General features: G+C 40.7%; 1 protein-coding gene across 6 annotated transcripts in view; it reads left to right on the top strand.

The window, feature by feature from the left end:
• synrg (synergin, gamma) overlaps nt 1–21,456 on the top strand; it is a 33,247-nt gene that overhangs the window by 2,195 nt on the left and 9,596 nt on the right. For 2 of the 6 annotated variants that reach the window (XM_035153872.2, XM_035153869.2), the window contains exons 2-17: nt 2,385–2,425; nt 3,069–3,208; nt 3,618–3,745; nt 4,307–4,412; nt 4,518–4,629; nt 5,777–6,172; nt 7,311–7,589; nt 8,765–8,845; nt 8,970–9,166; nt 10,211–10,456; nt 10,560–10,699; nt 11,978–12,102; nt 12,666–12,728; nt 13,078–13,107; nt 14,082–15,047; nt 19,975–20,475. In XM_035153872.2, the coding sequence (XP_035009763.1) occupies nt 2,385–2,425; nt 3,069–3,208; nt 3,618–3,745; nt 4,307–4,412; nt 4,518–4,629; nt 5,777–6,172; nt 7,311–7,589; nt 8,765–8,845; nt 8,970–9,166; nt 10,211–10,456; nt 10,560–10,699; nt 11,978–12,102; nt 12,666–12,728; nt 13,078–13,107; nt 14,082–15,047; nt 19,975–20,475 (3,551 nt within the window). The remainder of the gene's footprint in view (nt 1–2,384; nt 2,426–3,068; nt 3,209–3,617; nt 3,746–4,306; nt 4,413–4,517; nt 4,630–5,776; nt 6,173–7,310; nt 7,590–8,764; nt 8,846–8,969; nt 9,167–10,210; nt 10,457–10,559; nt 10,700–11,977; nt 12,103–12,665; nt 12,729–13,077; nt 13,108–14,081; nt 15,048–19,974; nt 20,476–21,456) is intronic. The other 4 variants (XM_035153874.2, XM_035153870.2, XM_035153873.2 and 1 more) reach the window with 3 other exon arrangements.

Genomic DNA, 21,456 nt, shown 5'->3' with positions numbered 1-21,456 from the left:
CTGCTGACATTTCCAACTTGGATTTATTGCTGGAAATATAATATTGTCAATGTCAAATGTCAAAGTGTCAATAATTGGGAACATGATTAATCCTTTTATTGAAAGTTATGACAGCTAAAGTTGACATTCTGTCAGGTCACATTGTTCACTGATGACTTTATTAGTCTTTCTCCAATTAGTGATTAGTAACAAGACAGAGGTTTTATGGTCCAGCTCCTGTAGTGGACTGAGGAAAAACCACAACTTACTCACTCAACTTGACTGGGTCCCTGGCTTCATATGATCAACGGTGTCCAAATTACAGCTCACAAGATTTGATCAATCAACAGAAAAATAATCATGATCTATTTTAACAATTTAATAATGTTAAAGCAAAGATTTTCTGGTTCCAGCTTCTCAAATGTGGGAATTCAATACTTTTGTTTTCATATATGATATTAAACTATCTATCAGTGGGTTTTTGACAAAACAAGAGATCTGAATATGTCACCTTTTGAAATTATTACAGGCAAATGTTGGTTACAGCTCAAATACAAATTAGATATTGTATCGTGTTAAGGCTTATACTTATATTTATTTAGTTAGTTATTAGCCCAAAAGTAAAATGGTAAATAGATGTTGTAAAAACTGTTAATAATCAAGCAGAGCAATAATTTAATCTAAAAAAGGAATCGTTTCATCTTACCGACATAAAATGGGTTCAGTGAACGCCTAGTACTTGTCTACAGTATAATCCACTAAAAGAGCAGTTTCAGAATAAACAGTAATTTTGGTCTAGCCGTCCTTTGTGATGATGACAGCGCCTGAAACTCCTCACCCTGCCTTCTGTCTCGCAGCTTTCAACAGTGCCATGGTGGCTGGTTGGTTGATTACAGGTCTTTTTACAATGCACGGGCCTGTCTGCCGGCCACAGATGCTATCACTGCTTATCCCCTCTATGTTAATCTGCTCAGCCATGACCTGATATTTCCAGAAGGACTGCGGGCAGAAATGCCACAGTGCTCCTGTAAAAGCTTTTTTTTAAGCTGCAAATCTTACAGGGAGCAGATGTGAGAAATCCTTCGAGTCGAGCATTATCACTAAATCCAAGAACCCAGGCGTACAACACCAGTACTTTGTGAAGCGTAACCTCACTTTCTTTTTATGTGTTGTTTCAGTATTAAATAAAAACTCTCTTTGTAAAAATCCCAAAAGTTAAAGTTCCATGAACAAGTCGAAGCTATGCTGTGTTTGTCATGGAGAGTTGATAATTGCCTTATACTGTCTCCCAGTTAGTTCCCTGTTTATTACAATGTCACTCACCTATTGGATTAGTGAGGATACAATTCTGCTTGCAGTCACAGGCACCAAAGGCCCAGCTGGCTTATTGCTGTGTTTGTTTCTACATCATCAGTCCCCGCCTGCAGAACCAAGTTCTTTGACAAATAGCTGAAGGCCTGTGTGGGTTGGCACCGGCGAGGGAGAGACTTGGCCGACTTGTTGAGACTACTTCTGACTAAAGGCCCATTTCTCAGCACAGACCCGGTGGCAGAGTCCAAGTCGCCTGGGGAAACTAAACTGCACCAATTTTGGTGCTTTTTGGCTTTATTGTAAAATAGTGAATGGATCAGTGTCAGAAAATTCAGAATCTGCTAAATAATGCAAAGCTACTGTTCTGTCTACTGGCTCGTTCTGTATCTGCCGGGTTTTGCTGACAATAAAATTATACTGCATATGTTTTCCTTTTTTCCCCCTGTTAGATTTAGTTCTTGTAGTCAAATTGGTTTTTAATAATGTGATGTTTGGAGATTAAATGACAGAAACAGCTTGATAAGATTCATTCAGATGCGGTCCGAGTTAATGAAGCAGTAAATGATGAAGAAAATGTCACAAACTGAACAGCAACTCATTATCAAGCAGCCATGTGTATGATGATGTAGTTTCACAATTAAGAAGAGCAAACACGGCTTTTATTTTCTGTTCAGTTGAGTCATTTCGAATGAATCCAGATCCCAAATGGCTACAGAACAGGGTTGTATTTACACTCTAATAAACAATTGCACCAAATCCATTTAAAGGCCAATTTCATGGAAACACAGTTGCACAGTTTTGAGCTCTGACAAATTTGCTTTCGTCGAAAGGTTTCACATCTCATTCACTTAAGTGTTTTACCTTTTTATAGCACAATTACAAACATTAAACATTTATTGGTTACGAAACATCAGTCGTCATCTCAGTCATTTTGAATACTCTCCTTCCTAAACTAATCATTTACCACTGTTTCACTTGCAACTGTGAAAAAACATTTACTGATGCAGTAATGGCCTCATAATGGCTTCAGAGGGCATTACTCTGTTTATGTCTATGAATCTCATAACATATGTTTTCTTTTTTTCCTCCTATAGTTTTATGTATCCTGTTGGAGGGGGCTTGGGGCCACAACAAGGTGAGTCACTCAGAAGTTAACATCACCAGTAAAAAAACAAATAAATGGGAAATTAACTTCAATGTCTGGGATAGGATCATCTAATTTTGAGGGTAATTAAAAACAAAAAATTTAGAGGCATGATTTTTTAAATAGAAATGCCTTGATGTTCATATGTTGTAAAACCATTTTATTGTTAAAAGGACCGCTGCAGATACTGAAAGACTGATTTCGTCATTAAGCTGTGCATGTGTGTTATATTTAGGCTGTTGACTTTGCAGTAACGCACCACTGGGACGAGCATCTCTCGGGCATCATTACATGCTCCCGTTAGCAATGTCATTTTAGTCAGACGAATTAGAATATCTGCAGCCTCCTAAACGGCTCATTTATTCATCGCGGTTGTGCCCTAACTTAGTGAATCATCTGGAGGCTCCAGTAGGAGTTGGCTGTTCAGCTCTAACCGTCAGCTTACGTAGCATCTGTGAAAATAAACACTTTCCCACAATTTTTGAACCTTGTTTTAGTCCAAGCTGTTACATACTTTTTCCAGCTGTCCAGACTCTACGTTCCATTTTTGTATTAACTTTTCCTCAGTGTATTTTAAACTAGGCAAACTGTCGTACTTCAAATAGTAATCCAGTGTCTGTGTGTGTTTCTGCAGGCATGGTGCCCATGCAGCAACAGCAGCAGCAACAGCAGCAACAGCAACAGCAGGGCTTCCCAGTCATGCAGCCTAACATGCAGGGAATGATGGGAATGAACTTTGGGGGGCAGATGACCCAAGGACCAATGCCTATGCAGGTGAGCTTATGTGTCTGTATTAGGTTTTAGAGTTTCATTTAACTTCTGCATTCTGTGTTTGTCCTTTCATTATTTTGAGGAAGATATAGTCCATTTTAGTTCCTGGCATTTCTGCATTTGCTGCATTTTTACAAACTTGTTAATGTGGGCTTCCAGTAATAAATGCATAAATACTGTATTGATTTATTGACTTAATTCAAGTAGAGGCATTGACCCTGCTTGTGTCCAAAAGAATCCAGTCACAAACTGTTTTAAACATAATTATTCATCATTATCACCATTAACACAGTTCTTTAATGCCTTCCCTTCCCTTCTTGTCTTCTAAATCAAGTAAAAGCAGTTTGACAATATGAATGCTGGATTTTTGAACTGCTCTTTTATATCTCTGTTTGTGTTTTTGTTCTCCCAGGGCGGGATGGCGATTGGGATGCAGAATCCCGGTATGCAGTTTATAGGTCAGCCACAGTTTATGAGTATGAGACCTGCTGGACCCCAGTACACTGCTGACATGCAGAAACAAATGGCTGAGGAGCACCAGTAAGACTTCTTTACACTAATATCATACGGTTGAATGCTCAGAGATGAGACTTTTTGATCTTAGCCTGGCTCTTGGGACGGCAATACAAGTCACATTCTCCCATTCACACACATTCATACAATGCTTCTAGACACAGCACTTTCTCTATCACACTTCATTCATACACTGCCAGGACAGCCGTCAGAGGCAATTTGGGGGTTCAGTATCTTGACAATTCAATATGTAGACTAGAGGAGTACTACCTAATATGGTTTATAAATGGTCGCCCTCTGGAGCCCTGGTTTAGGACCCTTACTATGTATTTGCAGTTTAGCATTGTCAGTCTCATCTCTCCCTTCAGGCAAAAATGCAAATAAATACTTCTACAATTCTATAAATGTTTATATGTAAAGCTCAATGGCATGAGTGATTGTGCATTAATTCTGACAAAGACAGATGAATATTGACTTTATTCTACTCAATGTATTGAAATCAATTATGTTTTGACTTTCTCTTAACCTCCTTCAGAATATTTCACGTTTGTCTCCACAAATGATGTATGAACTCTTCTTGCTGTTTAGAAAGCGTCTGGAGCATCAGCAGAAGATGCTGGAGGAAGACAGGAAAAGAAGACAGTTTGAGGAGCAGAAACAGAAGCTGAGGCTGCTCAGCAGTGTCAAACCCAAGGTGAGTTTCTCTGCACATCATGATTATCTTACTGTTTTTCTCGCATATCCACTTCTCACCTTTCAAAACCTCTGGGATGTTGATTCTCTGCTGTGTTGTGCTCAGACAGGGGAGAAGAGTCGGGATGATGCCTTGGAGGCAATCAAAGGAAACCTGGACGGCTTCAGCAGGGATGCGAAAATGCACCCCACTCCATCATCACAGACAAAGAAGCCAGGTACCTTCAATCAAACGCTTTTAGTCGTAATCCTTGGGATTTTTCATGTTGTGGCTCCCCATCAGCAGATCTGCTGTCTGTAGCGCTAATACCTTGGTCTGAGAATAACTGGGTTAGAGACAGGTCAGCATGATCGTCGCCCAGCTGGCAGCCAGACGAGCGATGTTTGGGAATTTCTCTAGTATACAATATGCAACACCGAGTCTTTGTCACATTTTTGTTTCATCACATTATTTCAGTCTGTATTGATACTGTCACTTTTGAGTGATTTCTTTAATTTTGTGTTAACTTTTTTAACTTTTTCTTGTGTCTTATATTTTTATATTTTTATATTTCCTTCACTTAACTTATTTCTTTGCAGTTCTGAAAATTGTTGGCATACATCTTTCAGTAACAAAGAAAGGATTAATGCTTAAGAGCAGAGGTTGCCTGGGTTTCCCCTAGGATTTTTATTTTTAGCAGCGGGGGCGGACTCTTCCTCAATAAACAGGGTGTCGCATCTTCTGCAACAATGAGATAAAACACTGGGTTGCGTCGTAGTCCGAGGGAAGAACTTCTCTCCTGTCTGCAGGAGTGTGTGTGCACGTGTCTACCCGTCTCTGCCCCTCTTCACACAAACAAAAACGTTAATTTTTAGTTTAAAAAGTTTAAATGCATGTCTCATAAACTCTCGAGCAAATCAAACAAACACTAACTAAACTTCAGTACTGTTCAGGTCCTAATAACTTCTGATTAGTGTTGGTGTTTATTGTTAACGTGTAAAGTGAGCGCAGGTCAGTGGGGAGTGAGGTTATACAGCAGGGTAATACAGCACTGTGCGTCTGCCCTGATCCTGAAGCAGCGACGGTAATCATTTTGCAGAGGCGGGCCGTAGGGTTCCTAACCTTTTGATTCACCGAGCCTTTAAAATGAAGCAGACATTTTCTTGATCTTTTGATCCAGTCCAGAGTCCTGTCCCCCAGTTTTTAGAACCTCTGCTCTAAAGTAATTCTGTTGATGAAATGCTGATTATAAGTATCAGTCACACTGATTGTCTGTTCTTGCATAAAATTGTGGTTCACTCTTGCAATGTGCAGCCCTTAATTCAATATCCATTGTAGTGTGTGTCATGTGTTGTGCCATCATCATTATTTCTTCATTTTTGCAGACTCATCGCCATCACACCCGTCTGTCTCCACTCACTCACTCCCTCCACCTTTGTCTGAGGACAATGATGAGTTTAGTGACTTTCAGGGGCCTTTAGATACCCCAGCCTCCTTCTCTCCGCCCTCCTCTTCCTCTTCATCCACCCTTGGCCTTTCCTCTCAGGCCCACGTCCAGCCTGCGTCCCCTGCCCCCAAGACAGGTTTCTCTGAGGACGATGAGTTTAGTGACTTTGTTCAGGGTCCCGTAAACACTCTCCCTTCCTCCAGCGTCCACATCTCCTCTCAAGACCAAATCAATCCTTCCTTACCCTCCTCACAATCCCTCCCTGCCTCTGTGTCCGTTCCCACTGCCTCCCAACACTGTGCTGTCAACACCAGTTCCCAATCAACATGTCAAGGTAACTCTTCTTTTGCTTCATTGACACCTCCCCTACCATCCCCATAATTTACACTTTGAATTAGTTTGGAGGATTTTTTTTTGTATGAGCAGTGATCCTTTATTGCTGATGCTGAATATTTTCATTTTTACCTCTGGATTTTGGGTTGGTCTTGGCCTGCATTGCGTGTGAGAGCATGCCACCAGCACAGCAGACGGCCTCATGATCTAAACTTTAAACGATATCAGACACTACAAACCAGGGAAACAAGGAGGCAGAAAAAATAAGAAACACAATGTACTTGATACTACAATGTATCAATCAGTGTATGATTTGTGCTTTGAGAGAAGATTGTCACTCTCGTGTGTCGTCTCATCTCTGGGATGAGCAGCTGCTCTGTGACAGCTCACAGTCTCTACACTATGAATGACAGGACAGTGAGATCACCTCCTGTCCAGAGACAAGTCCAGTGTCGTCCCCAATCCTCTGAGACATTTCTGACCTAGTTGTTTAACATCTGGAATAAGAAGATTAGATGGTGTCAGGATTGCTTGTCCCCGCAAAATAGAGACCTGAGGGAGTCTATAAAAAATCTACATGATTAATATATAATTTGCAGACAGGAATGTATGGTGCATAAAATAATGTGTGACATTAAAACAAATATAAAATGGCGATATCAACTAAGCCAGCTGCAGATTTCTTCAGGAGTGCAAGATGTTGCTTTTCTTATCAAGTAACACTAAATAAGATCTGAAGATGGCCTTAATTATTAGCAAATGTGGCAAAAAGGTATTGCTTTCTACAGAATATATCAAATATATAAAAACATGTTAGAGGTGGTGATGTAGTCCTGTCCGCATATTCTATCATCTGAATATACCGGTGTGTCCACAAACTGCCTAAAAATCATCAGGAAACCTTTAATAAGTATCATTAGATGCTTCAATAATTTTTCAATGAATTGGAGTCGCTATGGGCCATTACAAGTTCAGATTTTACCTCAACTTTTCTCACATTAAAAAGTACAGATTGTAATTTTCTTTTCTTTTTTTTACATTTAACAGCAGATGCTTTGTTAAGAAGTCAATACAAAATCTTGGAAAATTCTCAGCTAGTCTGTGTTATAAAGAAGCTTGTTCCTCATTTACCCTTCTAGGCCCATCCCTGGAAGAGAAGCTATTCTCCTCATGTGATCTTACTGCTGATAAGATGGCCCAGGTTAGCTTTAAATCCAGGCAGAGTTTGGCTGATGTGGGTCCTAGATATAAAGTTTCCACCCAGTTTCAATCCAGCAATAAAGCAAGGAACTGGGCTGTGGCCTCCAAGGACTTGAGTTCTGTCTTCGTCACTGCAAAGGCACCTGAGGCCCCAGTCTCAGCACCCAGCGTGTCCCCATCAGCTGTCGATCCGTCCTCCCAAACCAGTAGTGAAAGTGGTGAGAGAAGTGCCTGTTTATTAGACTTTGTAGCTGCTTCTTCTCTCCATTAATTTGCTGCAGCATTAACACACAATCAGGGCAGTTTTCCTTTTTTTCTTTCGCAGGGAAATAATCTCACTGTTTAACAAAATAATTCTGCACAAACTTAATCTGTTTCTATCTCTGTGGGTAATAATTGGTTTTTGACAGATTCTTGACCGGGCATCTTACTCTCGCAGGCTAAGTGCTGTCAAATGAAATCACCCTGATATTTTCTTCACCTTTTGAGATTATAACAGAGTTGCTGTGTATTTGAGGTACCCTCCCTGGTGTCTTCACATCTTCTCATAAGTCTCTGCTCTCATTTCTGCCTGCTTTATTCCTCTGTTACTTCCGGCCCAATCTTATTAAAGGGGCCTTCTTATGTTGCTGCTCTCTGCGCACACTTTGGAAATGGACCGTGTCTGTCGAGGTCCGGGGGTAAAACCTGCTGCCTCAATAAGCTGCCGTCTGTTCTCTCGCCATGTACCACCCTCTCCGAGAACAACCTCTGGTGCATGCTGACTGCTTTGGTTTAACAGGGATACGCATGGATTGGCAGGTGCCACTGGGGCCCAAACATAAGGCTGATGCAGTGCATGCTACTCCTCTGTGCTGAAATGTGTTTGTCTGTGTCCTCCCTTTCATCAAGGGAAATATAGAGGCTCATCATGAAGACCATGGAGATTTGTAATTAGATTAATTTAACTGCCCAGGACTGATGGGAGTATTATGTGCACAGTGGCCGCCTGAGTAAACAGAATAAGTGTTAGTGAGTGTTAGGGACTCAAAACAAGCAATAGCTTTTTTCATAATGTTTTTTAAGCTATTTGTAGTGTGAAAAAAAGGTTATTTAGGTCAAAGTTCAACAGTTGAATTAGATTTTTAGTTATTTTTCCTTACAAGGCAGTCTCCTTTCTCACCTCTCCTTAAATCTGGAAATAGCTCACAGAGTGATTTATAGATGTCTCACGTGGCAGGATGTGCAGGGGAGCGTTACATCTGCACCCTGCCTTCCAGAAATCAGGTGTAGGATTTTGTTGAGTACGATACAAAGCAGGGGCTTAGCTGCCAAGATGCTTGGCAAATTGTAAGCCTGGACAAGGCTTTAGGTAGAGCAACTAACTGTTTGTGTGTGTGTCTGCCTCTGACAGCAGGTGTTGGCGTGTACCAACAACAAGAGCACATTCAGCCCATGCTGCCAGCCTGGGTGTACAATGACAGCCTCGTCCCAGGTCAATGTTTACACATGAAAATGTCCACTGTATCTTACCAAATATTCTGCAAAGAAATGTCACTAATGAAACTATACTGAATACTAGCATTCATGAATATTTTCTTCTGATTTTCTGCCCTTAGAAATGTTCAAAAAGATCCTTGAGTTCACCATGACCCCGGCAGGGATAGACACAGCGAAGCTCTACCCAATACTAATGTCATCAGGTCTTCCCAGGGAAGCACTGGGGCAAATCTGGGCCACTGCCAACCGCACAACACCTGGCATGCTGACCAAGGAGGAGCTCTACACTGTACTTTCACTAATTGGTGTGGCGCAGGTAAACAGTGTAGTCGAGATAAATTATCCACTTAAAATTACTTTGCTTATCAGCCCCCGTGGCTTCCACAGAGCTGTGCCACAAACTCCACACTGAAATTAGACAGGCTTAGCTAGAAAGAGGGAGAAAGAAGCGGTGCGGTAAATCAGCCCAGGGCCTGTGAAGCATTTTAAACCAACTATATGACTGAGTCCACATCAGCCGAGTTTGGCAGGAGGCTTCTTATCATCCTCGGCCTGTCACCACCACCACCACCCCTGGGAGGATGCAAATCTGCAGGCAGCTCACAAAACACTGCATGCCACCGCTTCCATGCAAGGAATAATAAGACACCTTGTTGATGTAAATCTTCAAGAGCCTTAAAACACAAGCACAACAAGGAACTTGACTGTGTTGAATAATTTATAATAGTTCAATGATTAAAAAGTAGCCACCAAGCCGTGATATCTCTCATTAACTGATAACCCCATTTTAATTTGACAAGTGACATTTTCATTTTAGCACCATTATAAATGGAATTGGTAAACATTAAAAGATAAGCAAGTACTTGAGGTGGTAATCTATTATTTTTTATTTTGTTAAAAAAAAAACAACCAACAATCTGCTTGTCTCAATACTTGCTCTCCTTCCCACTCTCTCTGTGATTTTCAGCCCCAAACTCGTGTTTCTTAATTCTGCTTTAAAACCACCTAAAACATATGGCTATATTTGTATCTATCTTCCCGAAACAGATGAAAACTGTATATTCTGGAAGGTATTTGTCGGGTACTAGTGGACTGATACACATTTGGTGCTCCAGTGATTATTGACAGCAACAGAACAATCTATAGGACTCAGTCAAACTAAACCATAGTTAGTTTGTAATGGGACTCATTGATGTGAGGTCTGTGGCACAGTGTAATAAGATATATTAGGCTTTGGCATCACAGACAATACTGGTTAGTAGTTGATCAGTTCATCATTGACTTCATTCTATTCATTGTAATAATTAAAAGCATAACATTTTACTAGTTGTATCCCTGAAACCTGTTTCCTTTGTTTCAGAGTGGCCTCCCTGCAATGAATGTGGAAATCCTCAGTCAGTTCCCCTCTCCACCAGTTCCCAATCTGCCATCCCTGACTATGGCCATGGCCCCTGTTATGCCCCAGCACCAGCAGCCCATGTTAACACAGACCCCGGTCTCTATGGCCATGCCCTCACCAACACCACCGATCATGGCCATGACATCGGCAGCACCATCTCAACCGCCCACAAACACTAACTTCATCGCCAGCTTTCCTCCTGCACAGGTATCACATGCTTGTGATCCAGCCTTTCCCTGGCCACCGTTTTTTTGCAGAGATTACTGTAGTTACTCATTAACTCACATCTTAATAACTGTTGTTGATGCAGGCGAGCAAAACAGATGACGATGATTTCCAGGACTTCCAGGAGGCTCCAAAGGCAGGAGCAAAAGACCAGGCCTTCACTGAGTTCCAGGGGGAGTCAGGAGGAAGTTTCCCCACCACCACAGCACCTCAGCTACAAAACAGGTACAGTGTGTGAGCGCTATGGAGACACTGAGTGTTCCTAAACCAGTGTTGTAGTTGGTGACATCCACCAAATGCTGAGTTTACAGTACAAAAAATAAATATCTTCATTGTCGCTCATCATTTCCGACTTCCTTTGCACTCTAGCTACTTTACTTTTCTGAAGAAACTATTTTGCAGTGATGAGGGTCTAATATTCAGCCTCGGTTGGTTTATTTATAGCTGAGTTATTCTGCATAATACTTGTGTCTTGCATAGTCTGTCTTAGAAGCCTTACAGTCAGACACATTGTCTGGATATCTCCTTATAACCTCCTCAGAATAACAATGAGTTTGGGTTATCTCCTAATGAATTCATTTCAGTGGACAGTAGATAAGCTCATTTCTTTATATTACTTTCCACCCATATGGAGACACTGTCCTTTCATGGAGAGGGAGCTGAAAGGCAATTATCAACTGAAAGACAAAGGGAAAGCAGAGCTGAAGTATCCCACGTCCATGTGCTGTAGGCGTTTTATAATTCTCCTCCATGAAAACATACACTCCTGACTCTAACAAGAATTTCCCTCAGTCTGAGATCGTTGTCTAATTAAATGTGAGACTGAAAGGCTCTTGTTAGGTTGATAGTTTGAAGTGGCAAGCATAACTTACTGTCAGCTGTCCTGCTGTGAAGAGATCTGAGGAAACAAACATTCACTGGAAAGTGAGCTTAATGATTTACGTTATTGCTTGCTTCTTGTATGTTATCAAATCAGCCACATTTGCAATAAACTTTCATATTTATATGCATTCTCAAATTAGCTTTTTGTATCTCACAGTAGTAGCATAACACACAAATGTTAATCCATACAAAAATCAAAGTGTGAAAACAATAATTTGTGTTTTTACTGAGAGTTATATGCCAGACTATATCTTGGCTTAGCTTTGATGACGGTTCGGCAACTGCTCTCAGCCAAGTCCTCCACATAACTCGTAGCTTTTTATTTAGTGTAGATATTGATAAAAATCAACCTTTTCATCTCTCTACGTGAATGTGAGTGTGAATGAGTATATTTTCATGAAGTATTTTCTTGTTTAAACATGGATGCAACAGCATCATTGTCACTATCATGGTTAGTCGAAATGATGAAAAAGCTTTTAACAAAAAACTGTGACTCTCTAAACTTTGGGATCCCAGGGCAAAGGTTCAGTCAGCTCAGCCAAGCTTATGGGGATTTAACTTTACTGTCGAACTTCACTCTTTCCTGATGTCTCACTATAGCTGACTTTTGTGTCCCTGCAGTGCACCTGCCATGCTGACTCCAGTGTCTGGTTCCTCCTCTGCTTCTGTGACATCCTCTGATAAGTATGCTGTCTTCAAGCAGCTGTCTGTAGATCAGCCTGCAGAGCCTACACCCCATGCCCCAGGTATCTTCCACGTACACCTCATATATATATATATAGGCTTTATTGTCTGCTCTCCAGCCAGGAAAACCTTTAGAAGAGAAGATGAAGGAGGTTATGAAGGGACAAATATGTTCTTCAATGTTTAAACCAGCACAGCAGGGCTGAGAATGACAGCCCTCCTGCTGCGTTATAGGTAGATAGAGAGCAAATAGAGTGAAACCATCGCCTCAGGTGTCTCCTCACCCAGATGGGTTTCCACACATTTCACCAAGACTTGACTGAGGAACAGTTCAAACAGTGTTTTGTAGATTGTGAAATAGTATCCTTTCCTATCCACCCAATACAATATTTTATAACTTCTAAAACAGCATTGATCCCTGAAGGTTCCCTACTGCAACTTTTTGTCATGAGCGCATTCAGTTCTATGGGGATATTTGTATCTACTTATAAACTCAGAGTTTTTGTTTTTTGGACAATACCTAGAGAAAAATGTACCATAGAAAACATCATAAATTCCTGTCTGATAAATGTGTTGGTTTTTGGTCATAGTGATTCACATTCTCTTTTTTGGGGTTCTATTCTAGATACTGGAGACAAATACAGTGTTTTCAGGCAGCTTGAGCAACCTGCTGACAAGAAACTAGTTGGTAAGAGACTTCACTTCACATCCAAGTCAACACTATTACACTTAAATACACATATGCAGATTAATTATCATTCTAAATACATTTTGTGTAATCCTGAGTCAAATTCCTTTGGCTTCTTCACCAAAAACCAAAACAGACACATTGGGCTCTGAGATGGTTCCTGTGAGAAAATGAATAGACATATTGGTGTTTTGGTTGGAATTTGCATTGAAGAGATTGGTTTTATTGTAACTTGGGTAAAGCTGTCCGGTCACTACAATGCCATGTTAATATTGCTCCATGTTTACACTGTATCGGTTACTACAGTGTTGATACCGTTGTGTTTCCCGGCCCTGTTTCATTAGAACAGTTTCCGATGGGGACGGCTCTTACAACTCCAGTAAGTCATGCTTTGCGGTGACCTTTCCTGGGCACATTCAGGCTCCATCTCCTTAATGAGCCCATTAGTTACTGTATCTCTTTTCCACCTCACACGAGTGTGAACAGATTCTCTATTTCAGGCAGTGCATATATTATACAACCACTGAGACTCAAGGATGCATTCTGACTTTTTTTGTGTGGTTTATATCAATGTCATGTTGCATCCATTTGAGAAAGAAGACTGAGAAATGGTATCACTGCTGAAGTTTTTTATTGCCTACGTGAAGATTCTCAAAAAAATGCCCATCTTAACTTGTAATTTCAGTAACTATTGAACAGTTGGACCTTATCTTTCCTGTAAAGAAAACTATTTTAAGATATCTGTAATTCATCTTGTAAGAATAATCTTTGGCTCCCAATTCTGCTTAAATATACCTGCTCACATACACTGAGATATTTACAAAAAGGTTGTAGTACGTAGCAAATAAACTTGAAACTGATGTAATTAATGTATTTTTCATAAATCTCTATTTGCAGTCAGTATCATTCCCAATACTGTTTGAATTTGACAAGTCAAATGTGTCTTCTATCTGATAAAAAAGGATTAAGAACCACTTCTTGACCACTGTCATTTCTCTGGGAGAAGTTTACACTCAGATGTAAACAGATCTTACAACTGGTTAAGATGGACATGTTTTGTAGAGTGGCTTGATAATATTCAGTTTCAGTTTGAATAGTTCACTGCATGGTAGTGTGTGTCTTTGGATGGCATTGTTTTTTGTGCAGTGATGTTTGCTTTTCTTCGGACACTAGAGTTCATCTGAAGATCGAGCCATGCACAGAGAGTCAAACTTATCCACTCGCTTATTTTCTTGTAAACTGACAGAATCATGTCTGTTTCAGCTGAGGTTTTTGTATGATATCCCCCCCATATCTGTCTGCGATGTTTAAATGTTTTTTAACTTATCTTAAATTGTTGTCTTTGCTTCACAGGGGAAGGATTTGCAGATTTCAAGTCTGTCAGCGCTGATGATGGCTTCACAGACTTTAAAACCGCCGACAGCGTATCTCCATTAGACCCTTCAGAACAGGCCAAAATCTTCCAGCCAGCTTTCCCTTCTGCTTTCCCAAACTCTCAGTCTCTACAACAGCTACCACAGCAGCAACAGCAGCAGCCAGCAGTGTCTCTTTCTCAGTCTAAAAACCCCCTCAACATAGCTGACATGGACCTTTTCTCTTCTATAGCTCCGTCTATTCCTGCTTCTACTGACACAAAACCTAGCACCTTCCCCTCTGTGTCAGCGCCCCCCTCTTTAGTGCTCCGACCAGGTGGAGCCAAACCTCCAGGGGGAGGCTCAGATGATTTTGGTGACTTTGCCCTCTTTGGCTCCTCCTCTGACGCCGCTCAAACTTCAGCAGCGGGCGTAGCTGCAGCAGCGACTCAGGACGACTTTGCAGACTTTATGGCATTCGGCAGCTCTGGTGGGGAGCCTAAAGGCGACAGCAGAGCGGCAGTCCAAGGGGACACCTCCACGCAGCAGCGGCCTCAGCAGAACTCCGACAAGTACGACGTATTCAAACAGCTGTCTCTGGAGGGAGGCCTCGCCTACGATGACACCAAGGAGAGTGGCGGTGGCTCCTTCTCATCCCTCAAAAGCGACACAGACGACTTCGCAGATTTTCAGTCCTCGAAGTTCTGCACAGCCCTTGGGGCTTCAGAAAAGACTCTGGTGGACAAGGTGACTGCTTTCAAACAGGGCACAGAGGACTGTGCCTCTGTTAAGTCTCTTGACCTCCCGTCCATTGGGGGGAGCAGTGTGGGAAAAGATGACTCCGAGGACGCTCTCTCAGTGCAGCTCGACATGAAGCTGTCGGACATGGGCGGGGATCTGAAGCACGTGATGTCGGACAGCTCTCTGGATTTGCCGGGTCTCTCTGCCCACCAGCCCCCGGCTACAGGTGAGGAACTAGTGCGTTTGCTCTGGTGAGGCTCCACGGGTTACACAGTGTTAATACCATGGCCAGCAGTGGCCTCTCCTCCTCGGTGCCCATTGAGCCAACAAAAAAGGGATCAGAGAGCAAGTAAAGGTTTTTCATATGCTCAAAAACAGAAGACAGACATGACCCTACATCAATAACATATCATGTTATATCTTTCATACTACATTTCATCATTCATCAACATATTTATTTATTTATTTATTTATTTACGTATTTATTTAATCTTAGTTCCTCCTTTACTTCAACATTCCCCTCCCTATTTATTTGCATATATTATTAGTGTCCCGGCGCATCTCTATTCATTGACAAATGATGTGTGCCTGGTTTTAATGTGATGGCAGAATAGTTTGTAGATGACGTCCCTGGTGGCTGTCTGTGACTCGGATTAGCTTCCTGTCTGTTATGTCCACGTTGCTTCCCCATAGTGAGCGTTTTGTCTCCACAGTTCAGTCTGAGCGTGCGTGCGTGCGTGCGTGCTTGTCTGTGTGTGTGCGTGTGTGTGGTTGGACACAGAGAGGCTGAATAGAATACAGACAAGTACAAGGGGTTGTTGTGGCGATGTCCTCTCGTTTATTTTAATCACAGGTTTTGCACAAAAGGCTGCAGTTTACTAAAAGCTTTATCTGTAAGCCATAATTCACCTTTTGAGCTGTTGACGTTTGGTTTGTGCTGCTTGTGCACCAGATAAAAATATTTTAAGAGCCAAATATGAAATTCTACCATAAATAGGACATTGTGCATGCAACAACAGCAACCAAGCTATTTTGAAACAGCTATATTTTGTGTTGAGAAAGCAGCAGAGATGTGCGTCAGCTGTTGTATTACCCTGCAGTATTATCAGACTTGTCATGCAGTATTATTTGAAATGGCGCTCTAATTATGAGATAATTCTGTAATATCATGTTGGTTTTTTCCTCCCCTCTACCTCACATCCATGAAAGTGGAGTTAACGTTTACCTAAAACGTTTTGTTGCGTCATTTACTAAAAGATAATCCAACTCATTACCTTTAATAATTGGGTAATGTCCATGTCAGTGCTCCCTCTCTTCCTCTCTCCAGTGCTCATCATTTATTCACAGAGCGTCTCACCTTCCATGTCATGGCTCATATTTCACAGAAAAACATTCAAGACCAACTCTTAATATAACCTAAGACTGAGATTAATCACGTGAAAGCCTTGCAAATTAAGACTTTTGTGATTTTCAAGTAAGTTTGACAATTTTCTGTGGCTTGAGAAAGTTGACGATGTCCTCACCTGTCGAGTTGAGCACACTTATGTCTGCTTGGATGTTTCTCAGCTTTAAGTATTTCAACATATCAGATCATTTCTCAGTTTCATCCAAGGAATTCATAATTATTTCCTGCTTTGACCAGAGGAAATCATAAATGTAAACATCCCCATTGCCTTATTTCAGCTCCTGTACAGGAGTCAGATTTGGTTTAACCCAAACAGGCCCCTCTGTACTGAGAGTAAAACACTCTGTGGAGATGCAGCTAAATATTAGGGCTTCTGTTAATTGGGTAGAAATAGTTGCACAGGTAAACATGGATACATTCCTAAAAGTTTCCACCATACATTTCTCCTCCACTTCTTTCTGCTGTTCTTGTTCTTGGAGAGCTCTGGGACTAACCTGTCGAAGTTGAATTGTAGCAGGCCGAGCACCTCACCACGCTTTGCACTGTAATTCTGGACATGTACGCAATCTTAAAGAGACAGTATTTCTTTTGAAAGCTTCCTTTTGAGTCTGGAGCACAAAAGGAATCTGATTTTATTTAATTTTTTTTTTTTTTAACCTTATCTGTGTTATTGCAGCATGAGTTAATCATGTGTGGCTCTACGGTCTGGCTCTCTGACAACATAATGAAGTTAGTATTTACCCTTCCTGCCTTGCTTTTTGCTGCAGTGTGCCTGCCTTTTCAATTTGTGAAATTGACAAGAAAGTAATACCTGATAACCATTTTATGCATAACAGTATTGCAAGTTGTTTTTATCGAAGGAAAAAAAATGTATACTTACAGATTTAATAGTGTATTTTTATTACAGGAATATGAGCTCTTATTTTGACACTAGGAAGACTCCCTGACCTTGTTGTGATTTCCCAACTATGTAAATTAAATGTAGCTTAAAGTATTTAGTCAGATTCAGATGTTCATTACAGTATTTTTAGGTTCATGCTCTGATCTGAACTCTGTCTTGAGAAAATATTGATGTTCTATTTATTTTGGGGAAGAGTTTGTGCAAATTAGGCCGATTTCGACAAACAATTATTGTAGCAAGAGAAAAAGGATACTGTCTCTTTAAATCTGTTTCTGCATCTGTGAATAGATGTAATTAAGGCCCTGTCTGGGATGTCAGGTGTAAGGACGGCCCTCTTTGTTTTCTGTAACCCTTTGAGTGCTTGAACGATGTCACTTCTCGTGTTTACATGGAGATGTTGTGATCTACTCCTCCTAAATTTCCTAGAATAAACACCAGAACTTATCTTATTTCGCAATTGACAAAATGTATAAAGAGCCTCCTAAATTGTGGCTTTAAAGTCCTTGCTGCTCCTTAAGTGCAGTTTGTACACAAACCTATTTTACCATGTGTTCCCCTCAGGTCCTCAAAGGGTTAATAACGCCTCCTGCCTTGAGCTTGTTCTTTGAATTCTCTTTTCAACCTGGCTTTTCAAATGTTCTGTAATCAAATCTTTTTTCCAAAAAACAAACACCTGTTGCTTTACATGCTAATATTAAAACAACGTTTGTTATCTCCCCAGAATTACTGATTTTAGTCTGTGAATGTGCCTTCTCATTCTGGTTTCTGTTTCTATATCCTCGGACTCTCTTTGTTTTACCTTCTGGCTGTTTGTTTTCCTCCTTTTTCTCTTGACTCTGCATGCCCTTGTATCCTAAATGACTGAAATCTAATTTTACAAAGTGTTAGTTTGACAAACCTCTTGTAATGATAGACCTCTTTCACAGTACTTTGTGATCTTTCTCTCTTTCTCTCTACCCATGTTGTTGTAATAAATATTATTGTTGGTATTGCTGAAATGCGTACCGTCTTATTTTCTCCTTTTTCCTTTCTCGAAAGGCCATAAAGTGATGCGATGTCAGGCTTACAGCTCTAGATCCTTGTCAATTTCACAAATTGCTTTTTGCACCTGAGGGTTCTGTCATGCAAAATAGGAAGGGTTCAGCGTGCCGGTTTGTGTGTTTGTGAGTGTGTGTGTGTGAGAGAAATTGAGAGGGAGACGTGGATACTGAAGTGTTGACAAATGTGTGGAAGGTGTACAGATCTGTCAGTTAGTGTTAGTCATTAAAAAACTGATCACAAACAAAACAAGGCACGACACACAGGAGAAGTAGTGACAGAGATTTTATTAATGTTTGAACATCCTTCACGTAGGATTTAGTATGAGGAGATGAGCTCTGAGTATTGTCACCAATGAAAACAGAGCCGAGGATTTGTCCACTACAAAAAAAAACAGCAGCATGTTGAAGTAAATTGTTGACAGTAATTTTCTGTTCAAGATTCAGCTCAGGCCTCAAAACAACGCGTTTACTCGGCTTGAGATGAATTATTTAACACGATTCACGAAAATATGGGTGGGAGGATGTATTCTTCCAGTTCCATGGTGTGTGTAACAACGTGTATTATTCAGCTGCAAGGCTAATTACAAGGCAGCTGCATCGGATCATCAATGTGTTGAATAATAACATCTGTCATTGCCAGATTATTGCAGCATTTGTTTTCATATCTTTTGTGTAAGTGTAAAATATGGGGAGGGAATACCTCACAATACATCTGATCTCATTCTTTACACTGTTGACGATGCAGAACGTGGGATAGATGTCAAGCTACATGGTCAGTTCACCAAAATTACCAAAAACAAAGATAAACAAGTATTTTCTCACTGTTCTGCAGTGACATTAAGCAGATTTTGGTTTTATTTCCACGTGTTTTCATAGATCTGTAAAACATTTGCCTCCAGCTCAGAACAATGGAGGTGAATTGTGTTTCATTTAAGTAAAAAATTACATATTAGAGATTCAACAGAAACATTTCTCTCCAAAAACAACAACAATTCTCTGAATAGCCCGTAAATGTCTTTTTCATTACATCTTCCTTTTTGGTTCAAAGAAGGGCAGCAACCAACCATAATCTGCTCTCTGATTATTTTCTTAATTTATTCCTCATTTAGTCAATGAAACATCAGCACAAGGTGCCGCCATTAATCATCTTATTTTCTCTCATCAATCCAAAACAATTGACTGTATTATAAGACAATAAAGCAGCAAATCCTTTCATCAAAGAAGCTCAAATTGGAAAATGTTTAACATTTGTTAGTTGAAGTATTAATCGATTAGTAAAATAGTTACAGATTATCTTTCTGTCAATCAAATAATTGATTAATTGTTTCAGCTCTGCTAACATGTAAGACAAAGAGTGGAAGCAAATCCTTCATTTTGAGAAGCTGCAAACGTGTGATGCCTTCACTTGAGAAATTAATTAAATTCCTTTCTAATCATTTAAGGGGCTAGTCGGTGCAGCCCTAGTTGAGTAGTGCTGAAGAAAACTGTTCACAGTGAGGTCTGTTAATTAGGGTAACTGGGCTATTGCTTTTAGAAAGATGTTCTAAAAAATGGAACTAAAACTATCTCTATGGCTAGAGGTACATGAAAAAATATGTTTTGTAATTTGGGTGAACTGACCCTTAAAGGGTTTTTTCCTCAACACCTCACTATGACTAAAGGATCGCATATCACTTCAACAGTGGATAAGTAACATAGTGATAATCAACAGCAATTTTAGTTTCTCAGGCTCATTAATCGACATCCTATCATGACGGCTTCTGTGCTACTCCTAGGAACCACTGGTATATCTGTGTTGTCATTACAGAAGGAGACGACCTGAAATTTGACCCGTTTGGCACGTCGGGCATCAGCACCCTGACCAGCTATGACTGGTCAGAAAGGGAGGAATGTCTGTCGGGTGAGGTCAGAAGGCCACAAGTCTCGGAAGGAGCTTCTCTTCCATCCTTAGGCCCACCACAGAGGAAGGAGCTCACCGTTGGCAGCGCCGAGAACATCACAAGCAACTCGGTAGAAGTTGAACCCTTCGCTGACTTCAGCTCTGGTGACCATGGTGGTGTTGACGATGAGGACGACTTCGGGGACTTTGCAAGTACCGTTTCCGAAAAATCCGACTCGCCCGCTACCACAGCTGAAACAGGCTCAGAGGGGAACCAGAGTGAAGCCCCAGATGAGTTTGCCGCCTTCCAGGGCGACAAGCCCAAGTTTGGCAGGTCTGACTTCCTCAAAGCAAGCACTCAGGCCAAGGTCAAGTCCAGTGAGGAGATGATCAAGAATGAGCTGGCAACCTTTGACCTGTGCGTTCAAGGTGAGCCAGTCACATTCACACCTTTTTGAATGCAAACATTCTTTATAATTGACTTATCTCTTAATCAATCTGTGTAATCTAGTTGATTATCTTGCTTTGTTTTACTCCATGTAATGTGAATATTTTGGGGCTGTTGATAGGAAAAAAACGAGACATTTAAAGACATCACTTTGGATTCTGGGAATATTTGATTGACTAATAAAACTAGTTAATAAATTGCTTAATCAAGGGTCATATTAATCACATGCCCATAAAAATGTACCAATCCCAAGACAATGTCGCCAAATTGGTTTCTTCTTTCGTCTCTGTAATAAATTCAAAACGACATAAACCAGTGGCGAAAACCAGTAAATCCTCACATTTAAGAAGCTACAACATGTGAATGTGTATTTTCACACGACAAATTATTTATCCACATTTTTGACACATTTTCAAGATGGAATGATCATTGAAAAAATTGTTTCAGGACGAATGTTAACATCTAAATTTGATTAGCTTCATGTTTTTAATCAAATTTCTGACTCCACCGTCCAACCCTACTCACCTGGCCTTATTAAAGCTGGGAATTCTCAAGCTTCTTCTCCCTCCCAGTTCCGACTCGACGGCTCCGTCAGATCTGTATTAAAGCTGTCAGACATTAGATGGCAGTGTTGAGATGACGGCCCTGCTCCAATGGCAGTGACTGATGAGATAGATGAGCAGAGACTACAAATCCATGGGCAGAAATTAACCATATCCACTTAAAGGCTGTTATTTCTATCAAACACTGTTTACTGGTGTAACGTTCCACAAATACTTTATTAGTCTTTTCCTGCATGATGATAAAAGCACATTTATCCCTTTGATTTATCTTCATATGCTGGATTTAATGTGTGTGAAGTAGAGGACTTTACTTACTCATCTTCAGCAACTGGAACAGAGATCTGATCATATGGGGAGGATGATTCATCTCACACACACACACACACACACACACACACA

Source organism: Hippoglossus stenolepis, chromosome 4 (genome assembly GCF_022539355.2).
Source record: "Hippoglossus stenolepis isolate QCI-W04-F060 chromosome 4, HSTE1.2, whole genome shotgun sequence".
NCBI lineage: Eukaryota > Metazoa > Chordata > Actinopteri > Pleuronectiformes > Pleuronectidae > Hippoglossus > Hippoglossus stenolepis.
Note: the sequence above shows the minus strand (reverse complement) of the source record. Positions and strands in the feature narration are given on the sequence as shown.